This window comes from Haliotis cracherodii, unplaced genomic scaffold (genome assembly GCF_022045235.1).
Source record: "Haliotis cracherodii isolate W230 unplaced genomic scaffold, xgHalCrac1.p SCAF_5, whole genome shotgun sequence".
In the NCBI taxonomy this organism is placed as follows: Eukaryota; Metazoa; Mollusca; class Gastropoda; order Lepetellida; family Haliotidae; genus Haliotis; species Haliotis cracherodii.
The window spans coordinates 27347656-27364036 of NW_027266308.1; the positions used below are offsets into that span (position 1 = coordinate 27347656).

The 16381-nt window shown below is 37.7% G+C and overlaps 3 protein-coding genes across 4 annotated transcripts in view; 2 read left to right on the forward strand and 1 right to left on the reverse strand.

The window, feature by feature from the left end:
• The first annotated feature begins 3 nt into the window (after window positions 1-3).
• On the forward strand, window positions 4-7319 carry LOC139442583 (ubiquitin-ribosomal protein eS31 fusion protein). Of its 2 annotated transcripts, XM_071223423.1 has the most exons (5): window positions 4-42; window positions 482-537; window positions 1848-1902; window positions 6290-6507; window positions 7141-7319. In XM_071223423.1, exons 2-5 carry the CDS (start codon window positions 490-492, stop codon window positions 7291-7293), a joined length of 474 nt encoding a protein of 157 aa, XP_071079524.1. In that variant the 5' UTR covers window positions 4-42; window positions 482-489; the 3' UTR covers window positions 7294-7319. The 2 variants fall into 2 exon arrangements, with proteins under 2 accessions (XP_071079524.1, XP_071079523.1); XM_071223422.1 differs by lacking the exon at window positions 4-42 and having other exon boundaries at window positions 460-537.
• Window positions 7320-8486: 1167 nt separating this feature from the next.
• Window positions 8487-11736, reverse strand: LOC139443056 (acylphosphatase-2-like). The gene is made up of 4 exons (XM_071223977.1): window positions 11603-11736; window positions 10153-10169; window positions 9633-9742; window positions 8487-9453 (listed from the first exon to the last, which is right to left on the reverse strand). The coding sequence occupies exons 1-4, from the start codon at window positions 11727-11729 to the stop codon at window positions 9342-9344; spliced, it is 366 nt and encodes a 121-aa protein (XP_071080078.1). The 5' UTR covers window positions 11730-11736; the 3' UTR covers window positions 8487-9341.
• Window positions 11737-11868: 132 nt separating this feature from the next.
• LOC139444405 (proteasome activator complex subunit 4B-like) overlaps window positions 11869-16381 on the forward strand; it is a 49292-nt gene continuing 44779 nt past the window's right edge. Inside the window, exons 1-2 of the mRNA XM_071225377.1 lie at window positions 11869-12129; window positions 16132-16272. Of these exons, the coding sequence (XP_071081478.1) occupies window positions 11936-12129; window positions 16132-16272 (335 nt within the window). The 5' untranslated portion in view covers window positions 11869-11935. The remainder of the gene's footprint in view (window positions 12130-16131; window positions 16273-16381) is intronic.

The window sequence follows — 16381 nt, forward strand, 5'->3', positions numbered from 1 at the left end:
CCACGTGTCTTCCTTTTTCGGGTCCGCCATAGCCACATTCAGGTGCGCTGTTAAGGCTTCGTGAAAAATGTTAGATTCTGGCTTGATATGATTAAATAACACAATATTTTCACGTCCCCGTTTTACACGTACATATGATCATTCGTTATATATAGATCATTTGAGATTTTGAATGGAAAATATTGATTTGTGAATCAAACTTTGGGAAATATAGCGCGATCATGTTGCACAACTTTTGAATCGGGGGGTATATATTGTAAGTTATATACATGATTGTTCAGACAATCTGTTTCATAAAAGACTGGTCCCTACTACTACACCTTAGACTGCCCATGTGAGTGGGTTTTAGATTTTGAAAATGCACACAGGACCATTTCACTATACCCACTCGCTAGAATATGTTGCAATGTTCTGTTTCTACGTATTGTTTTACGGTTTCTATCCCAGATCTATAGATCTATGTCTCTCATTCTGTTCACAGGTGGCACAATGCAGATATTTGTGAAGACCCTTACGGGCAAGACCATCACTCTTGAGGTATATTATATACTAAGGCAGCCTTAGGTTTTCTTGTGTTTTTTTCACAAAGACTAGTCCTGAGGACCTTATTTCACTTGTCTGCGGAGTTTGTAGCTAGTCCTGCTTGAATGAGACAAATATGTTTACATTTTCGTTCAGTTTTATAGAGAGTTATAGCCCTTATTTGCAACTAGTCATTGAGGACAACCATCTTTGGATATGTACTAGTTCTCAGCACAATTTTATAGTCTCATACTAGCACCAATTTCGATTGGTTTGGTTGGATTGTTGTTTAATGCTGCACTCAGCAATATTCCAGCTATACATGTCATGAGCATTGATCCTTGCAATTGGGATCAATGACATGTATCAACCAAGTCGGCGAGTCTGACCATCCGATCCCATTAGTCGCCTTATACCACAAGCATAGTCACCTTTCACGGTAAGCATGGGTTCCTGAAGACCTATTCTACCCTGGAATCTTCACAAATTTTGAAGGTTGCTAAGGAAAGATTACTGCAGACCTGTTTCCTACCCACCTGATTTCGTATTTACTTTATGTATTCAGGACGTGGTACTCTAACCACATTCAATTTCAATCAGTCCACCATATATTACTGTGTATCACGACACAAGATATTGGCTGGCCCCAAGGTGGATCATATGGATGTTGTCAATAGACCTTGAGTCTGTATAGAATTAGTCTGCAGCAACCCATGCTTGTCATAGGTGGTGACATGGTTGATGCGAAGCTTATGATGACAGTCACTGGATTGTCTGGGCTAGACTTGTTTATTTACAGACCGCCGTCGTATAGCTGTAATATTGCGGAGTGCAGTATTACACAACAAACTATAGACCCTAAAGGCATTGGCCCAGAGTTGAATGCACAGGCAGCTATAATACAGCTAGATTCTGGCATAAAACATTCAATCAATCACCTTTTTGCTCATCCTCTGTGATTGGAATTTGTTGCCCTGTCTGGCACTCAGCATTTAGGGGATAAAACAGGGACTGGTCCACTATAATAACAGCACTATTCCAGACTATTACAAGCATGCATGTTGCAATGTAAGTGCTGTAATCATCAAATATAAGCACTCTTTGTGAAATATGATGTCATGCTATTGACTGTAATTTTGTATCTGAATGTTGAGTACAAATGGGGTTTTTTCACTTTGGAATTAGTCAATTTGGGATCATTTCAATGATCTTTGTGATAATTTCCAATAATTTGAACCATTTTGTTGAATTTGTACAGAGCATGTATGTATTCTTTAAGGTTTCTTTGTCGTTCATATAAAATTTAAAATCAATTTACTTTCCAGGTCGAACCCAGTGATACCATCGAAAATGTCAAAGCTAAGATTCAGGACAAAGAGGGTATGTAGATTTCAGATGATGATCAACAGTTTCCTCCCATTTTGCAATTATATGTTCATGTCAAGATAACTGAAGATGTGACATCACACTTATAATTCTAAACATGTGTTTTTCATTAATTGTATTTATAGTCCAATTTTAAGAGAACATCCTTATCCATTGTGATAAAATAATTTTTTTAGCGAACACTATAGTGACAACAAGATCAAAAAATAATTTGACATTGAGCCCATTTTTAGGGTTTGTCTCATACCAAGTGTTCTTGCATAAATACCAGTGTTTGAGGAATAACATTTATATTTTCAGACAAAGAATGCAAGATCATTTGTAAAAAATTGAAATCGTCATTACCATCATGACCTGTTCAGTAATAACACTGTTAGACTTGTGGACATGAGCTCTGATTCTTTCATGAACAAATAGACCCGAAGTTGAGCATATGAGCTGACAGTATTAGAAAGTTTGCAATGATGAGAGAAACTTAGGACACCGCTGATATCATCGTGACTGATTCTCTAAGTTGCCCTATCTCTGAGCTACTTTCTTATTGTTTGTGGGGGGTTCACGATGGAATAAGTAAAATGATTTTCAATATATCTGACAATGATTTTTACTTGTACTTCCTATGCCACAGTTCCGGGGAAGAATAGGTCTTCAGCAACCCATGCTTGTCGTAAAAGGTGACTAACAGGATCGGGTGGTCAGGCTCGCTGACTTGGTTGATGCATGTCATGATATCAATCACTGGATTGTCTGGTCCAGACTCGATTATTTACAGACTGCTGTCATATAGCTGGAATATTGCTGAGTGCGGCGTTAAACAACAAACCAACCAAATCCTATGCCACCGTTGACATTGAAGGTCAAGGTCACTCGTATGAAGTAGTCATCAAAGAAGCTTGTGTACATGATCTCATTAGCGGGGGTCTCAATGGTGTTAACTTTTGGTTACGTGGCATAAAAAATTAAGGTTTCTAAAGGTCAAATTATGAGACGTAAAACATTCAGGACATTTTGGATTGTTTCATAAAAAATCTAATTAGCTTTAAATCATTTATGATTCACTTTAACTCAACACATTGTTTATTGTGTGAATTTTTAAGTCGGCTTTAAAGGTCATGTGTGAGGTCACCTGATGTGAAGTTTATGTAGTGCATGATGTGTGTTTCTGGTGGGAAAGTTTGAGGCCCTTTTTTCTAGTTTGTCAGATTGCAACACTTTGCTTCAAAATACACGGTAGTACTCTTTTTGTGAATGTCCTGGAATAAATGACGAGTAATTTGTGGTCGACAGTAATTTGTCGACAGTTACATCCATGTCATCAGATTGTGTGGTTGTTGATTGTGCTATAACGCTAAGGGTATGAACTACACACAGACATTCACTCAGCTAACATTTCCTTGTCTTGAATATGTTGTTGCTATGATGAGAGAAACTTAGGACACCGCTGATTTCATTGTGAATGATAATCTAAGTTGCCCTAACTCTGAGCTGCTTTTGTCAAATGTTTTGTTTCATATTTTTAAAAAACAAACAAATTATATGAACATGAGCTGAATTGGATGGTCAAGGGTTACAATGTGTGACCCGGCTCATTGTCTAATTCTACAGTTTAATTATTGGTTAATGTTTACAAGTGAACCAGATTCGTATTTAAGTATTTACAGATTTGCGGTGTAATACTGTTGATTGTGACACAATAACATTCATTCACTTGCATCGCTAACACCATCAGTAATTGTCCAGTGTATCATATCTCCATTCTACTATTATATGTACACTAGAATCATTCACTGGAATGGAGGGGCGGTTGGGTAGCCTAGTGGTAAAAGCGTTCGCTTGTGACGCAGAGGCCCCGGGTTCGATTCCCGACATGGGTACAATGTGTGAAGCCCATTTCTGTTGTCCCCTGCCGTGATATTGCTGGAATTTTGCTAAAAGCGGTGTAAAACAATACTCACTCACTAGAATGGAGATATAAGCTTGATAATAGAGGATGCACTATCACTGGCCTTACTGTCTTGAATATGTTCATTGCTATGATGAGAGAAACTTAGGACACCGCTGATTTTATCGTGAATGATATTCCAAGTTGCCCTAACTCTGAGCTGTTTTTGTCAAATGTTTTGCTTCGCATTTGTAAACATTGATATGAACATGAGCTGACTGGTTAGTGGTTATAATGTGTCACCCTACTGATTACTTGTAGTCAGATTTTACTGTTGATCTTTTTTGTAAAATGTATACAAGTGAACCCCTGGCAGTCAGTTTCAGATTTAAGTATTTACAGGTTGTTGATAGTGACACAATAACATTCATTCCCTTGCACCACTATCAGTAACACCATCAGTAATTGTCCAGTGTAGCACATCACCATTCTATTATTATATGCACACTGGAATCATTCACTAGAATGGAGATATGAGCTGGGAAATAGAGGATGCACCATCACTGGCCTTACTGTCTTGAATATGTTCATTGCTATGATGAGAGAAACTTAGGACACCGCTGATTTCATTGTGAATGATATTCTAAGTTGCCCTAACTCTGAGCTGCTTTTGTCAAATGTTCTGTTTGGCATTTGAAAACATTGATATGACCATGAGCTGACTTTGATGGTGGTTAGTGGTTATAATGTGTTACCCGACTGATTGATTGTAGTCAGATTTTACTGTTGATTTTTTTTTGGTTTAAAATGTATACAAGAGAACCCCTAGCAGTCAGGTTCAGATTTAAGTATTTACAGGTTTACAGTTTGTTGATAGTGACACAATAACATTCATTCACTTGCACCACTAACATCATCAGTAATTGTCCAGTGTATCATATCTCCATTCTACTATTTTATGTACTCTTGAATCAATCGCCAAATTGGAGATATAAGCTTGATAATAGAGGATGCACCATCACTGGCCTTACTGTCTTGAATATGTTCATTGCTATGATGAGAGAAACTTAGGACACCGCTGATTTCATCGTGAATGATATTCTAAGTTGCCCTAACTCTGAGCTGCTTTTGTTGAAACGTTCTGTTAAAACATTGAAGAAAAAACTAACAACGTTAATGTGTTTTAATCCTGATGTAGTCCTTGTAAGAATAATAGCTAATGTTTGAGGTCCAGTTAATGTTAGAAAAGGTGTGGGTTATGGAGTCATTTATATGTGAAATATGTAAAATCAGAATTCTACGGAAATAGTTTCATGTTGTCATGTTCATATATTTAGATGGTAATAGTCGTTACAATGTATGCTCTAACATGGTTGATTTGTCATATTTGATTGATTTTAGTCATGCTATCAACCACTATTTGTCTGGTTCTGATGCTAGTGTTGTCAGGTTGTATTGAGTTTGCTGAAGTACTGCTGATGGTGACATTTACAACCTTCATTCATCAATATGATCACATCCCTTAATTCTTAAATTGGCATTAGTGTGTCTTGAATATGTTGAGTTGCTATGATGAGAGAAACTTAGGACACCGCTGATTTCATTGTGAATGAAAATCTAAGTTGCCCAACTCTGAGCTGCTTTTGTTATATGTTTATAATGATACATTGATGTGAAGACTTTGCCAAAATGTTGCTTAATATTTAGTGACTGTAAACTATTTGCCTCAATGCTGTCCCACAAAACAAATACGAGTAAACATCAAAGAATGGTAGATAAGCTGGTTGGAGATATTACATGCCAGCCTCCTTAGTTTTTTTGGTGTTAGTTTTGGCTTTTCTTTTAGTTTGCATATTTGAACAATTTTTGTCTTGTGAAAAATTGTATTTAGCATGTTTAGTCAGTGGCTTCTTTGAAGTATTAGCTGAGACAATCCATGTGTAAGGTTAAAGACCTGCTGAATCAAAATATATATATCGGGAATTGCCAGTTTGGTCTAGTATATGTAACAGAATTTGGTACAAAGTGGGCACTTTGTCTGTAGATATTAGTAAAAGGATGTCCCAGGTTTGCCAAAAACACATCAGCTTGGTGATGAACTGTATTTGGGTATTGCTGTTGCTTGAAGTGGCTATGATGAGAAACACTTAGGACACCGCTGATTTATACTGACTGATAAAACAAGTTGCCCTAACTCTGAGCTGCTTCTTGTTCTCGATAAGTAGTGTACTTAATGAACAATGTCAACAGCAACAGCTCCAGTTAAAGTTGTTCTAGTTGTTGCAGTTGATGCAACAGTACGAGAATGGGGAAATATATACTTCCTCCTCTTTTTCTGTTCTTTCTTTCCTCCTCCTCCCCCATCTGAAGCCTGATCAGATCATTCTAGTCCTAGTCCTAATATGGTGACTAATATTCTGTAAGTAATGCCAGAATGCATATTTGGTCTAGTAAATGCCATTTTGGGACAGATTGTATATTGTGGTGATGTCTTTACAGGTATCCCTCCAGACCAGCAGAGGCTGATCTTTGCCGGCAAGCAGCTGGAAGATGGCCGTACTCTCTCGGACTACAACATCCAGAAGGAGTCCACCCTTCATCTTGTGCTCCGCCTTAGAGGAGGAGCCAAAAAGAGGAAGAAGAAGAATTACACCACCCCAAAGAAGAACAAGCACAAGAAGAAGAAGGTCAAGCTTGCAGTGCTCAAGTACTACAAGGTAACACTTGGAAATATGGTGTAAATATCAATGGTAGAAACAGGTCCGATCTGATTTTAGAAATAAAAGAAATAGGTGCACTATTACCTGTGTTTTCAGCCACAGTGGACCTATTCCTGTTGATATTTCTGGAAAATGCTAAAACCAATGTAAAATATTTAGTGTGTTGGGTATCTTACTGTAACTCCTTGGTTGAGAGAACCTTGTTTTATATAAGAAGTGTAATTCTAATCATAAACATAGCTAGGGCAGACTAGGTAACAAGGGGAAGCTGCACCACAAACTGTTAAGTAAAGCCTTTCAGTGTAAACATTCAAAGAGGGTTCTTGGTATTTGAATCCTGGGACCGATTAATCATGTATTTTCGCTTGTTAACTTGTTGGTTTAAGACAAGGATCCCTGGACCAGGGGTAGGCACCATTAGTAACATTCAACTAGTCTGCAGCTAATATCAGACTAGTGGTGTAGGTAAAATAATCAGATTTGGGGAGAAAAGGGTTAGTTCCTATTGATTGTCACCATTCTTGGACTATACCTGACTTAATTTCTCTATTTTTAACACTGCTATTCCAAATAGTTCAGATAAAACTTGCTGAAATAGATTGTCTAATGCCATTAAAATTTGACTTCCAGGTTGATGAAAACGGCAAAATCACACGTCTGCGACGAGAATGTCCCAACGAGGAGTGTGGAGCTGGAGTATTCATGGCCTCTCACTTCGATAGACAATACTGCGGAAAGTGTTGCCTCACATATGTATTTAACAAGCCCGAGGAGAAGGCATAAAGAGTAAATAAACATCTTTGGGGAAACTTGTGTTTGTCATTGTCACAGGTCATGCTTGAACCCACAACCAATTTTCAGCGCTCTGCTACTCATCCTTGAAGATTAAGGATTAAGCAAGCTATCGATGCTTCACAATTGGCCAAATGAAGTGGACTAACAAGCAGTCAGCCATCTCTGATTTATGCACAGCGTATTCCCTGCTACTAGAGACTGGGAGACCCACTTTGGGCTGATGTGCCACTAGTGATACATGTCTCGCAATCAGGAACTACACATTATCATTAAGAATGCAATATGGAACAAGTCCTGTAGGATTCTTGTGACATGAAACCAGACATGTCATACAAGAATGTTCTGGAAACATGTCTGTGCGCAACTTTCTTTGTCGACACGTCAACTACTTTGACCTTCATATTTGGTCCATCAACCAAAAATCAGCCTGACGAGTTATGAGGCATACAGTATTAGGCACCCTGTTACAATAAGTGTCACAGATTAAGTTCTAGAACAATCTGTAATCTTTGTACGAACCCAAAAGTTTGCATGGCACAATCTATATTTTCCAGTTATTTATTGGCAGACTTTTTTTTAATCGTAAAGTACAGCAGGGTAGAAATAGTTATGCAACTGACTGGTAGCTATTATCGGAAAGGTTCCAGTTTATTGGACGTTTGAACTAATCTGTCCTCTTGAGTTTGTCCATGGTTTTGATTAGGGCCTCCTTTGTTATAAGTTCTTTGCACCCTTGCGTTTGTTACGTTAAGCCACATTGTGTACTCTCTTCAAATATGTTCTGTTGGAACCTGCTTAGTATCGTTGGGATATTGTCTAGTGGCTTTACACAACACATATAATGTTTTAAAAAAAATTAAAAACACAAAAAGGGGCGCTTGAAAATGGCCTCACATTTTTAGGCTATGACACCAAGGGCAGAGATGATGCCACAAGAGTAAACCATGCAATCAGTGAAAGTTGATCCATGTAAGCCACATGGACTGGTCACATGCAAACCCCAGGATCAGCTGACCCTCGAACCAGTTTTGCCTTGGTCTGTCAGAACCGTGGGGTTTGGATTTTTATCATGACATATTGATATTTCTTTGTGTTTATTGGGCAATGTGAAAGACAACAACCAACTATCAAAAACTTCAAATTTATTCATTAAAATGAAATACTGAAAAACAAATGCCACAAACCTTCAAGAACAATAATGCGTGTGAATCATCTTCGGCGGTTCATTACTGTAAAATGTAATGACAGGAGATCACATCAGGAACTTGAGTTGTAAATCTTTACTCAAACATTCACATCTTGATCAATCCATGCAACGTTGACATAATAACAATATTCAAGAATCGAATGTCTTCACACATTCTGGAGAAACACAGAGTTCATGCAAGTTAACCAATACTGTGGACCTGTCAACTCATGCATGAGAACCCTTAGCAACAAAACACCACATCCACATGTATCGTGTACTTAGTAAAGTAAGTTTAATTATTTTATTTTTTTAATAATTACAACATCTTAAATGCTCAGTGGAGCTACTGACATTGAAGGGGATTTGGCTAATGGGCAGTCCCACGAAATCTGATTTACATCCTTCATATAACCATTTCTAACCATTTTGGTCTAGAAATGGTCTACTGTTTCAAAGTTTATTATGTAGTCTAATTATAGCAATTAATTATGACCAGAATTACACAGACTGTCTTAAGTAATTAGTATGGCTAGACTGGCCGAAAATGTCCATTAGACCATGGTGTGCATGTGCATTTTAAGTTAAAGGTTGCGGACCTTGAACTAGGCTAGATTTATTCCTGACACGCCAGCTCAGATATCATATCAAATTGGTACAACAACTTACAATCAAAGAAGCTGTTGCACCGTCAGAAAAAACCCCAACCAAGTGGAGATTCATGGAGATGCAAAAAAAATATGAAAATATATAACTTTGTTAGTATACTAGCGACTCTGGAATACGTTCTGCACAAAGCGAAAACTGAGGTGAGTATTAAATAACAAAGAACATTTGGCTGTGCACAGTTTTATCTAACAGTAAAGTTTTTGTACGACACATCCTCAATTGTCTTTTCATTTGAGAAGTCACATCGCTTGATTGTTGACATTGGACTCCCAACAGAACTCAGCCAGTGTTTCCTGGGGAAGAAGAATATTTTTAGAAATGACAGGTGGATATGAAAAGGTAAAACTGAATCAGTGTATTTGATTCAATACAGATGGAACAAAAACATGCCAACAGTTTCTAGTTGCATATTGATCAGAACAGTCTGATAGAGATAAACAGTGATTACAGGAAAACATCAAACAATTCTCACATGAAGTCAACATTTTTCTTCGGCCCCTGAATCTGCCCCACGACTGTGTCTTGATTGGTGTTCTTCACCCAGCCAACACAACCATTCTGAGTTGATGTTCTTCGAGTATACTGTTTGGAAATTAAAAGACTATATTAATGTGAGTCTATTTTGTCTTGGGATGATTAAATGTGTGAATGAGTGAGGGGTAGGCAAATTGTTTTCTTATTAATTGCATCATGTTTTCTTCTTTCTTTATATAAAATGCAGGAACAGAGTGAGAACCTGGTGAGCTGATGTGACATTTGTTCATTCGTAAGCTGTCACATCAACTTCTCCTCAGAAATAAAAAGGCCTACGAAGCTGAAACACTGCATGGATGCTTCCAACTATAGTGCCCCTAACAATTGTTTACAAAATTAATTTCTTCATTTGTTTTTTCAAAAACACCTCATTCCCAGAAAGTCATACCAAATATTTTCTTCAAAACTCATGTCTGATACAGACAAGCCCTTTCAGCAACATTCTTGATGCTACTTACATCACGGAAAAATACACCTGAAATGGAAAGAAAACATTCTTTTAGGCAATAATATTTAATTATTAGATATTCATCACGACATCATTAACTACATCATAAACACCTCATCATTTTACTTCCTTCTGACAAAAGAAAATCTTTGCATGTTCCTTTCTTTCAGGAGGGAAGGTCGGGTAGCCTAGTTGTTAAAGGCATTAGCTCGTCATGCCGAAGACCCAACATGGGTACAATGTGTGAAGCTCATATCTGGTGTCCCCAACCCTGGTATCGCTGGAATACTGTTAAATGTGGTGTAAAACCATACTCACTCACTCACTCCTTTCTTTCATTACATGATGAATCACACCATATATGTAGTCATACTACCCATTCATGCTATATGCAAATCACATCAACAGTTTGTGTACATTGATGCCCTTATCAGTTTGTTTTAAACAAAATAAGGTCATTTAACATATAATATGGCCTTACATAAAATATATGCAAACACACCAAGGAAAGTCATCTTACATGTAAACTGAAACTCAACAAATGTATGTCAGAAAGTAGGTCATAGGAATTTTTTTTTAGAGAATGGGTGTTGGACAGTAAAAGGCATACAACTTCATACAGAGTGAGTGAGTGAGTATGGTTTTACGCCGCTTTTAGCAATATTCCAGCCATATCACGGCAGGGAACACCAGAAATGGACGTCACACATTGTACCCATGGGTCTTCGGCGTGACGAGCTAACGCTTTAACCACTAGGCTACCCGACCGCCCCAACTTCATACAGAGAGATGGGGTGTTTGGTTGTAAAAAGGCATACAACTTCATACAGAGAGATGGGGTGTTTGGTTGTGAAAAGGCATACAACTTCATTGAGAGCAGGTTGATGACTGCAGTGGAACTCTCAGATAATACTGCTATCTGGACAGCTATGTTACCAAGGTCTACATAATCCATATCCATGATTTGTAAGTCTGGACAAAATTACTAAGAACTGCATGCATCTGCTACTTGGGACCAAATTTAGTGAACTTTATGCTCAAATATGCTAAACACTTCATTGTAAGCAACAAATAGGAATCAAAAAGATGAACGTAGATTCCGTAAGACACATCTAAGAGAGGTTTTATAATGAAATCATTTTTTCCTTTCTTATTTTGTTTAAGCTTCACTGATTTTTTTATTTCATCTGAATAGATATCCTGTGACATTAGTGGTGACATGTATTATCTTATAAACTGTGTGTTGCTGTTTTGTATAAATACATGCTTATTTTTAAAAAGGGTTCATCATAAAGCAAAATGCACAGCAGCCTGATCTTTTAACAATTATATAACATCAACATGTTTACAGGTGAGGTTGGTCAATACATCATCACGATCCACATGGTCAGTAGAAGCGTATTTAAATGGACACTACATCTGATGATGAATGACAATGTTTCATTAAAAAAGCTTTTGACCTTGCACACGGCCATGGACTTCGAAATCAACTGATATTTTCCTTGCGTCAGACATTGTGGTTCTGATGCCTAGAAAGATCGCTATAAAAATAACTCCAATGACAGTGCAAATGAAAACATATGCCATCAGTTGAGTCCCTTTGTAACATTAGAGTGACTTCCCCCTAGTAAATTCTTACATTCGCTTTGGTTGGATAAAAACATACGCATTGCCCATACTACGTCCAATCAGAGCGAGTTTCACAATAACAAGTTGACATAGCAAAATGGCCGCTTTCCAGATTTGCTGGTCATGTTGGTGACTTTGTGAAGTTACATCAATCGATTACCAAAATGTCGACACGGAAGGACGTGCTGGGGTTTGAGCCTCAGAAGGAATCGATATACAACCAACTTCTACCATATAGCGAGAAAATTGATGCAGAAACGACAGATTTTCTTGCACAGATCAAAGGGAATTTAGGAAGAGCTGTTCAACTGAGAGACGTGAAATATGGAGCCAGCCACTGGATTGGTCAACTTTCCAGGTATTTTATGAGAAAAATGTTATGGAATGACATCTAATTAGTTTTACGTTTGAAATAACTGCTGAGCTAATCTTCTCTGTCCGGTTCTGCCATCAATTATCAAGAATGTAATGTTACCCAGTGACAGTTTAACCTCAAATATCTCATCTGTGCAGCTGTGTGAGATGTTTCTTCACATATGTGACAGTTCACATATGGTTCCAGGGTATGATTGATTGAAGTAATGACTGACAGGCAACTGTCACAATAGAATCAAATGCCACACCCAAATGTGATGTAAGACTAGGAGTGCAAGAAGTTTTGAGATGGCCACTGATCATGTATCAGTGTAGTTACAAAAATACGAGCTTGTATCTAGCGAATTTAATCTTAATGAGTTTCAAATGTCTTTTTGTCAACCACACTGCTAAAAAATCATACATTTTATGATTTTGGAGATCTTGGCAGTCAATGTGGGGAGGGCCCTGTTCCACAAAGCAATCATAGGGCTAAGACGAACGTAACCCCAATACCTTAACATGAATTTACAACAGTCATAGCTACGATCCCTTTGTGAAACGGGGGCTAAGGGATCAAACTGGACATGCTCAGAGGCTGAAATTCAGCCCCAAGTCAGTAGCAAAGGTCAGGAAAAAATTCCCAAATTGGAGTTACAAATTTTCCAATTCCTTGTAGAGTAATAACTTATGTTATTGATTTGTAGAAGTGACATATTTCACAGACCATTTTGATCAAAGTAACACCGCGATTCGCGGTGCAGAGTTGCGTCCCTTGGGCACGCCAGAAACCTATGAGTGGGTTTGAATCCCAGTTCGCCCCAATTATGATTCTAGGTTTGTCAGCACCATACCCGTGCTCGTAGGTTCCACCGAAGTGGTAAATGTCCTCCCACATAAAGCCGCGATATAACTGGAATACTGTTAAAAGCGGTGTTAAACCCAACTCACTCACTCTTGTCCAAAATCAACATGTTGTCCATCTCTGAATCAAGTAGTTCTAATTTAGTCTACTCAAACATTCACATATACTTGGTGTCAGATAATAAAAGATATAACATCGCATTTTCAACTTCCAAGAGTGCTGTCCAGTTGCATCTGGAATGAACCATTCTTATACCCACATTGACTGTTACTTGTCATGCATTGCACAGACATGGTCCAAACCACAGGTTGCGTTCAGTCATGTGTTTTGGGTATTTCTTTCCATCATCTTTAATCTTGCATCTTCATTGTTTTTAATAGTTGGTGTCAATTTTTCCCATTTCATAAAAGCATCTAATCAGTGTGACAAAGGCATAAACAAAATGTTCTTCAACTGTTAATTACAATGTCAACATACTCAGACATATTGACACATATTGACACCTTTTGGCATACCGGTAGGTTCGTGTTTGACTACCTACATACCTAGGTGAGGCTTCAATAATGAAACTGCTTAGGCTTTTCAACAGATCTCTAGTCATATCGATTATTGTATCTGTGTTATATTGCCAGTTTTGAACTCAGTTTGGAAACACCTCAGACTTTGAATTGCATATTGATAATAAAGAGATCAAACAAAAATTTAAAAATGTTCATTATTTCTGCTAAAGTAAACTCTTTATCAGTTTTAAACGTGTGTTCAAATCCCGGTTTGCTCTGATTTCTAAGTTTGTCAGCACCATACTCGTGCTTGGGGGTTTCACAGAAGTGGTAAACATCTGAGGCCTGCTTACTCGTGCTTTCCTCCCACATTAAGCTGACACGCCGCGATATAACTGTAGAGTGAGCTTGTCTTTGGTGCATTCTACTATTTCCAGAACTTTCTAGCAACAAGGCTGTTGCCTATGCTATCACACTGATTTTGCAACAAACTTGTTTTATCTTTTGATGGGACATTGTTCTATATCATAACCAAATTGGAAAAAATTCTTTAGGACATTTTGGATGACAATGAACCGATCTGAAACCTTGCTTTCAGTCACTGGTTTGTCTGGTCCAGACATGATTATGTTACAAGCTGCTGTTGCATATTTGTAACATTTTGACAGTCCCATCAAACACTCATTAAACCTAAATTACATTCCTTGTTTCTCTTATTACAACTTTAGCATTGTTTAGCTTTTCAAGCTGTCTTTAAATATGTGTTTTAATGCGTAGTGACTTTTTAACTTCATACTTTCTTCAGGCTGTTTTTCATATTTTTCCTGTGTATTAAAATAGCTATCAAGTTGACAGTACCTCTGGCAGTTTGACAGTATTTAAGAATGTTGAATTCTTTGTCTTAGCTTACCCTTATGCTATCTAAATCTGCATAGTGAATAGTGATGTTAAAAACAATTAAAGCCACTATGTTATTATCAGTTTTTCACTGAATGTGCAGAATTTTGAGTAACTAATATCCCATTGAACAGACCTTTCATCAGTTTGACCATATGGATAACAATATGGCCTCTTCCCATACTTGGTATTGTGATGTATTGCAGTATATTTATTTGTAGCAATATCCATCCCTATTTTTTTTTGTGTAGTGAGCATGATGGCAATATTTATTGTTAGGCTGTAGAAGCACAGCTGACAGTTTTTTGTCACCTGCAATGTCAGCGGTCTACTCAGGCATTGGTCAGTGATTTAGTGATAGTGCAGACATGGCTCAACATGTGGTGATTACGAGTGCTACAGAGGGACCATCTCAACAGTTAGCTTGATATTAAGTATTTACCAGTAATCTCAATAATAGCTTTACCAGTAGTCTCAATAACAGCTGTTATATGAACTATGCTCTTTGTGTATATGTTGGTAACAACTGTTTGCAGTATTATTTATTTGTTTTGTAATTTTTATTGACTGTTGATAAAAAATGAAAAACAAGATTTTGAAACCGCTTTGGTAAGCTAATGTTGCTGTAGATGCAATAGTGGAAGCTGGCTGTATGGGAAAGTGTCATGTTATTGATTTGAATAACATGAATAATGAGAAACTGTGCATGCTGCATTAATCAATTAACATGGTTGGTTGGTTGGTTGGTTGGTTGTTTTATGCCGTACTCAGCAATATTCCAGCTATATGACCGCGGTCTGTAAATAATGGAGTCTGGACATGACAATTCAGTGATTGATATCAGGAGCATCGTTCCACACAATCAGGATCGATGGAATATCATGTGATGAGTCCATAAGGATTCATGGTCTTTTTTTTTATCTATTTTTGATGGAAATGATATTTGTTTTCAAAGCCAACTGACTAACTCAGTTCTCTTAAACCACAAGGCTCAGTGACTATGCCCATGAACTGCTACTTCAGTTACATTATGCCAGCAATAATTATCTCTAAATACTTCTGAATTCTGATCTGATTTTTAACATGCCCAGTGGCAGCCATGTAAATTTTGCCTGTTACTCAGTGTCATTATCAAATATGATCCATGAAGAGACAGGTCTTCAGCAACCCATGCTTGCCTTCAAAGGCAACTACGCTTGTCGTAAGAGACGTCTAACAGGATCGGGTGGTCAGGATCGCTGACTTTCTTGATGCATGTCATAGTATCTCATTTGCATGGAGCGATGCTCATGATATCAATCACTGGATTGTCTAGTCCAGATTGGATTATTTACAGATCCCTGTCTTATAGCTAGAATATTGCCGAGTGCAGCATTAAACAACAAACATTATCAAATATGATATGCAGTAATTGTACATGATAGATGGCAAGCGGAATAACATGAAATAAACACTATACTTAATTTCTTTTTTACCTTAAACAATCACTATGGCTTTTGACCACCCCATGCCACCAATTATCGCCATTCATTTTCAACATCTGTGAGACCTCTGGGTTTACTAATCTGAAATGATCTGCATGTGATCCAAGCAGGTGTTGCTCAAAGAATATTGATCTGTTTTAAAACATGGAAAAATTGTGAATGGAGTGATTGATGAACCAGAGTTTAAGAAGAATGGGACTATATTGAATATTATCATGTGGGCTGTGCTGTTGACAAGTGTCTGGATGTCCGTGTTGTAGGTACATCCGACTGTTCGGCTACAACTTCAGCAAGTCGGACCACATCTGTCTGGTACACCTGGTGTTTGACCTGATGACAATCCCCAACCTGGAGCTGTCTCTGGTACAGAAGTATGCAGCACTGCTCACAACCCTCATCAAGTATGTTTTCCACATTTCGTCATGTTTAATGGACCTGTCTTTTCTTTCTTACAAGACAATCTGAAACAGATAATGTCTGATTTATGTGAAAATGTGAACTTTGTTTGGC

What these genes read in the sequence shown, in the direction of transcription:
- LOC139442583 (XM_071223422.1), top strand. Translation starts at nt 460, where the DNA reads ATGTCTCTCATTCTGTTCACAGGTGGCACAATGCAGATATTTGTGAAG. An exon ending in GCAAGACCATCACTCTTGAG is followed by an intron (nt 538 to 1,847) that starts GTATATTATATA and finishes TTTACTTTCCAG; the next exon opens with GTCGAACCCAGTGATACCAT. An exon ending in CAGTGCTCAAGTACTACAAG is followed by an intron (nt 6,508 to 7,140) that starts GTAACACTTGGA and finishes TTTGACTTCCAG; the next exon opens with GTTGATGAAAACGGCAAAAT.
- LOC139443056 (XM_071223977.1), bottom strand. Translation starts at nt 11,729, where the DNA reads ATGGCATATGTTTTCATTTGCACTGTCATTGGAGTTATTTTTATAGCG. An exon ending in AAGAAAAATGTTGACTTCAT is followed by an intron (nt 9,454 to 9,632) that starts GTGAGAATTGTT and finishes CTTCTTCCCCAG; the next exon opens with GAAACACTGGCTGAGTTCTG.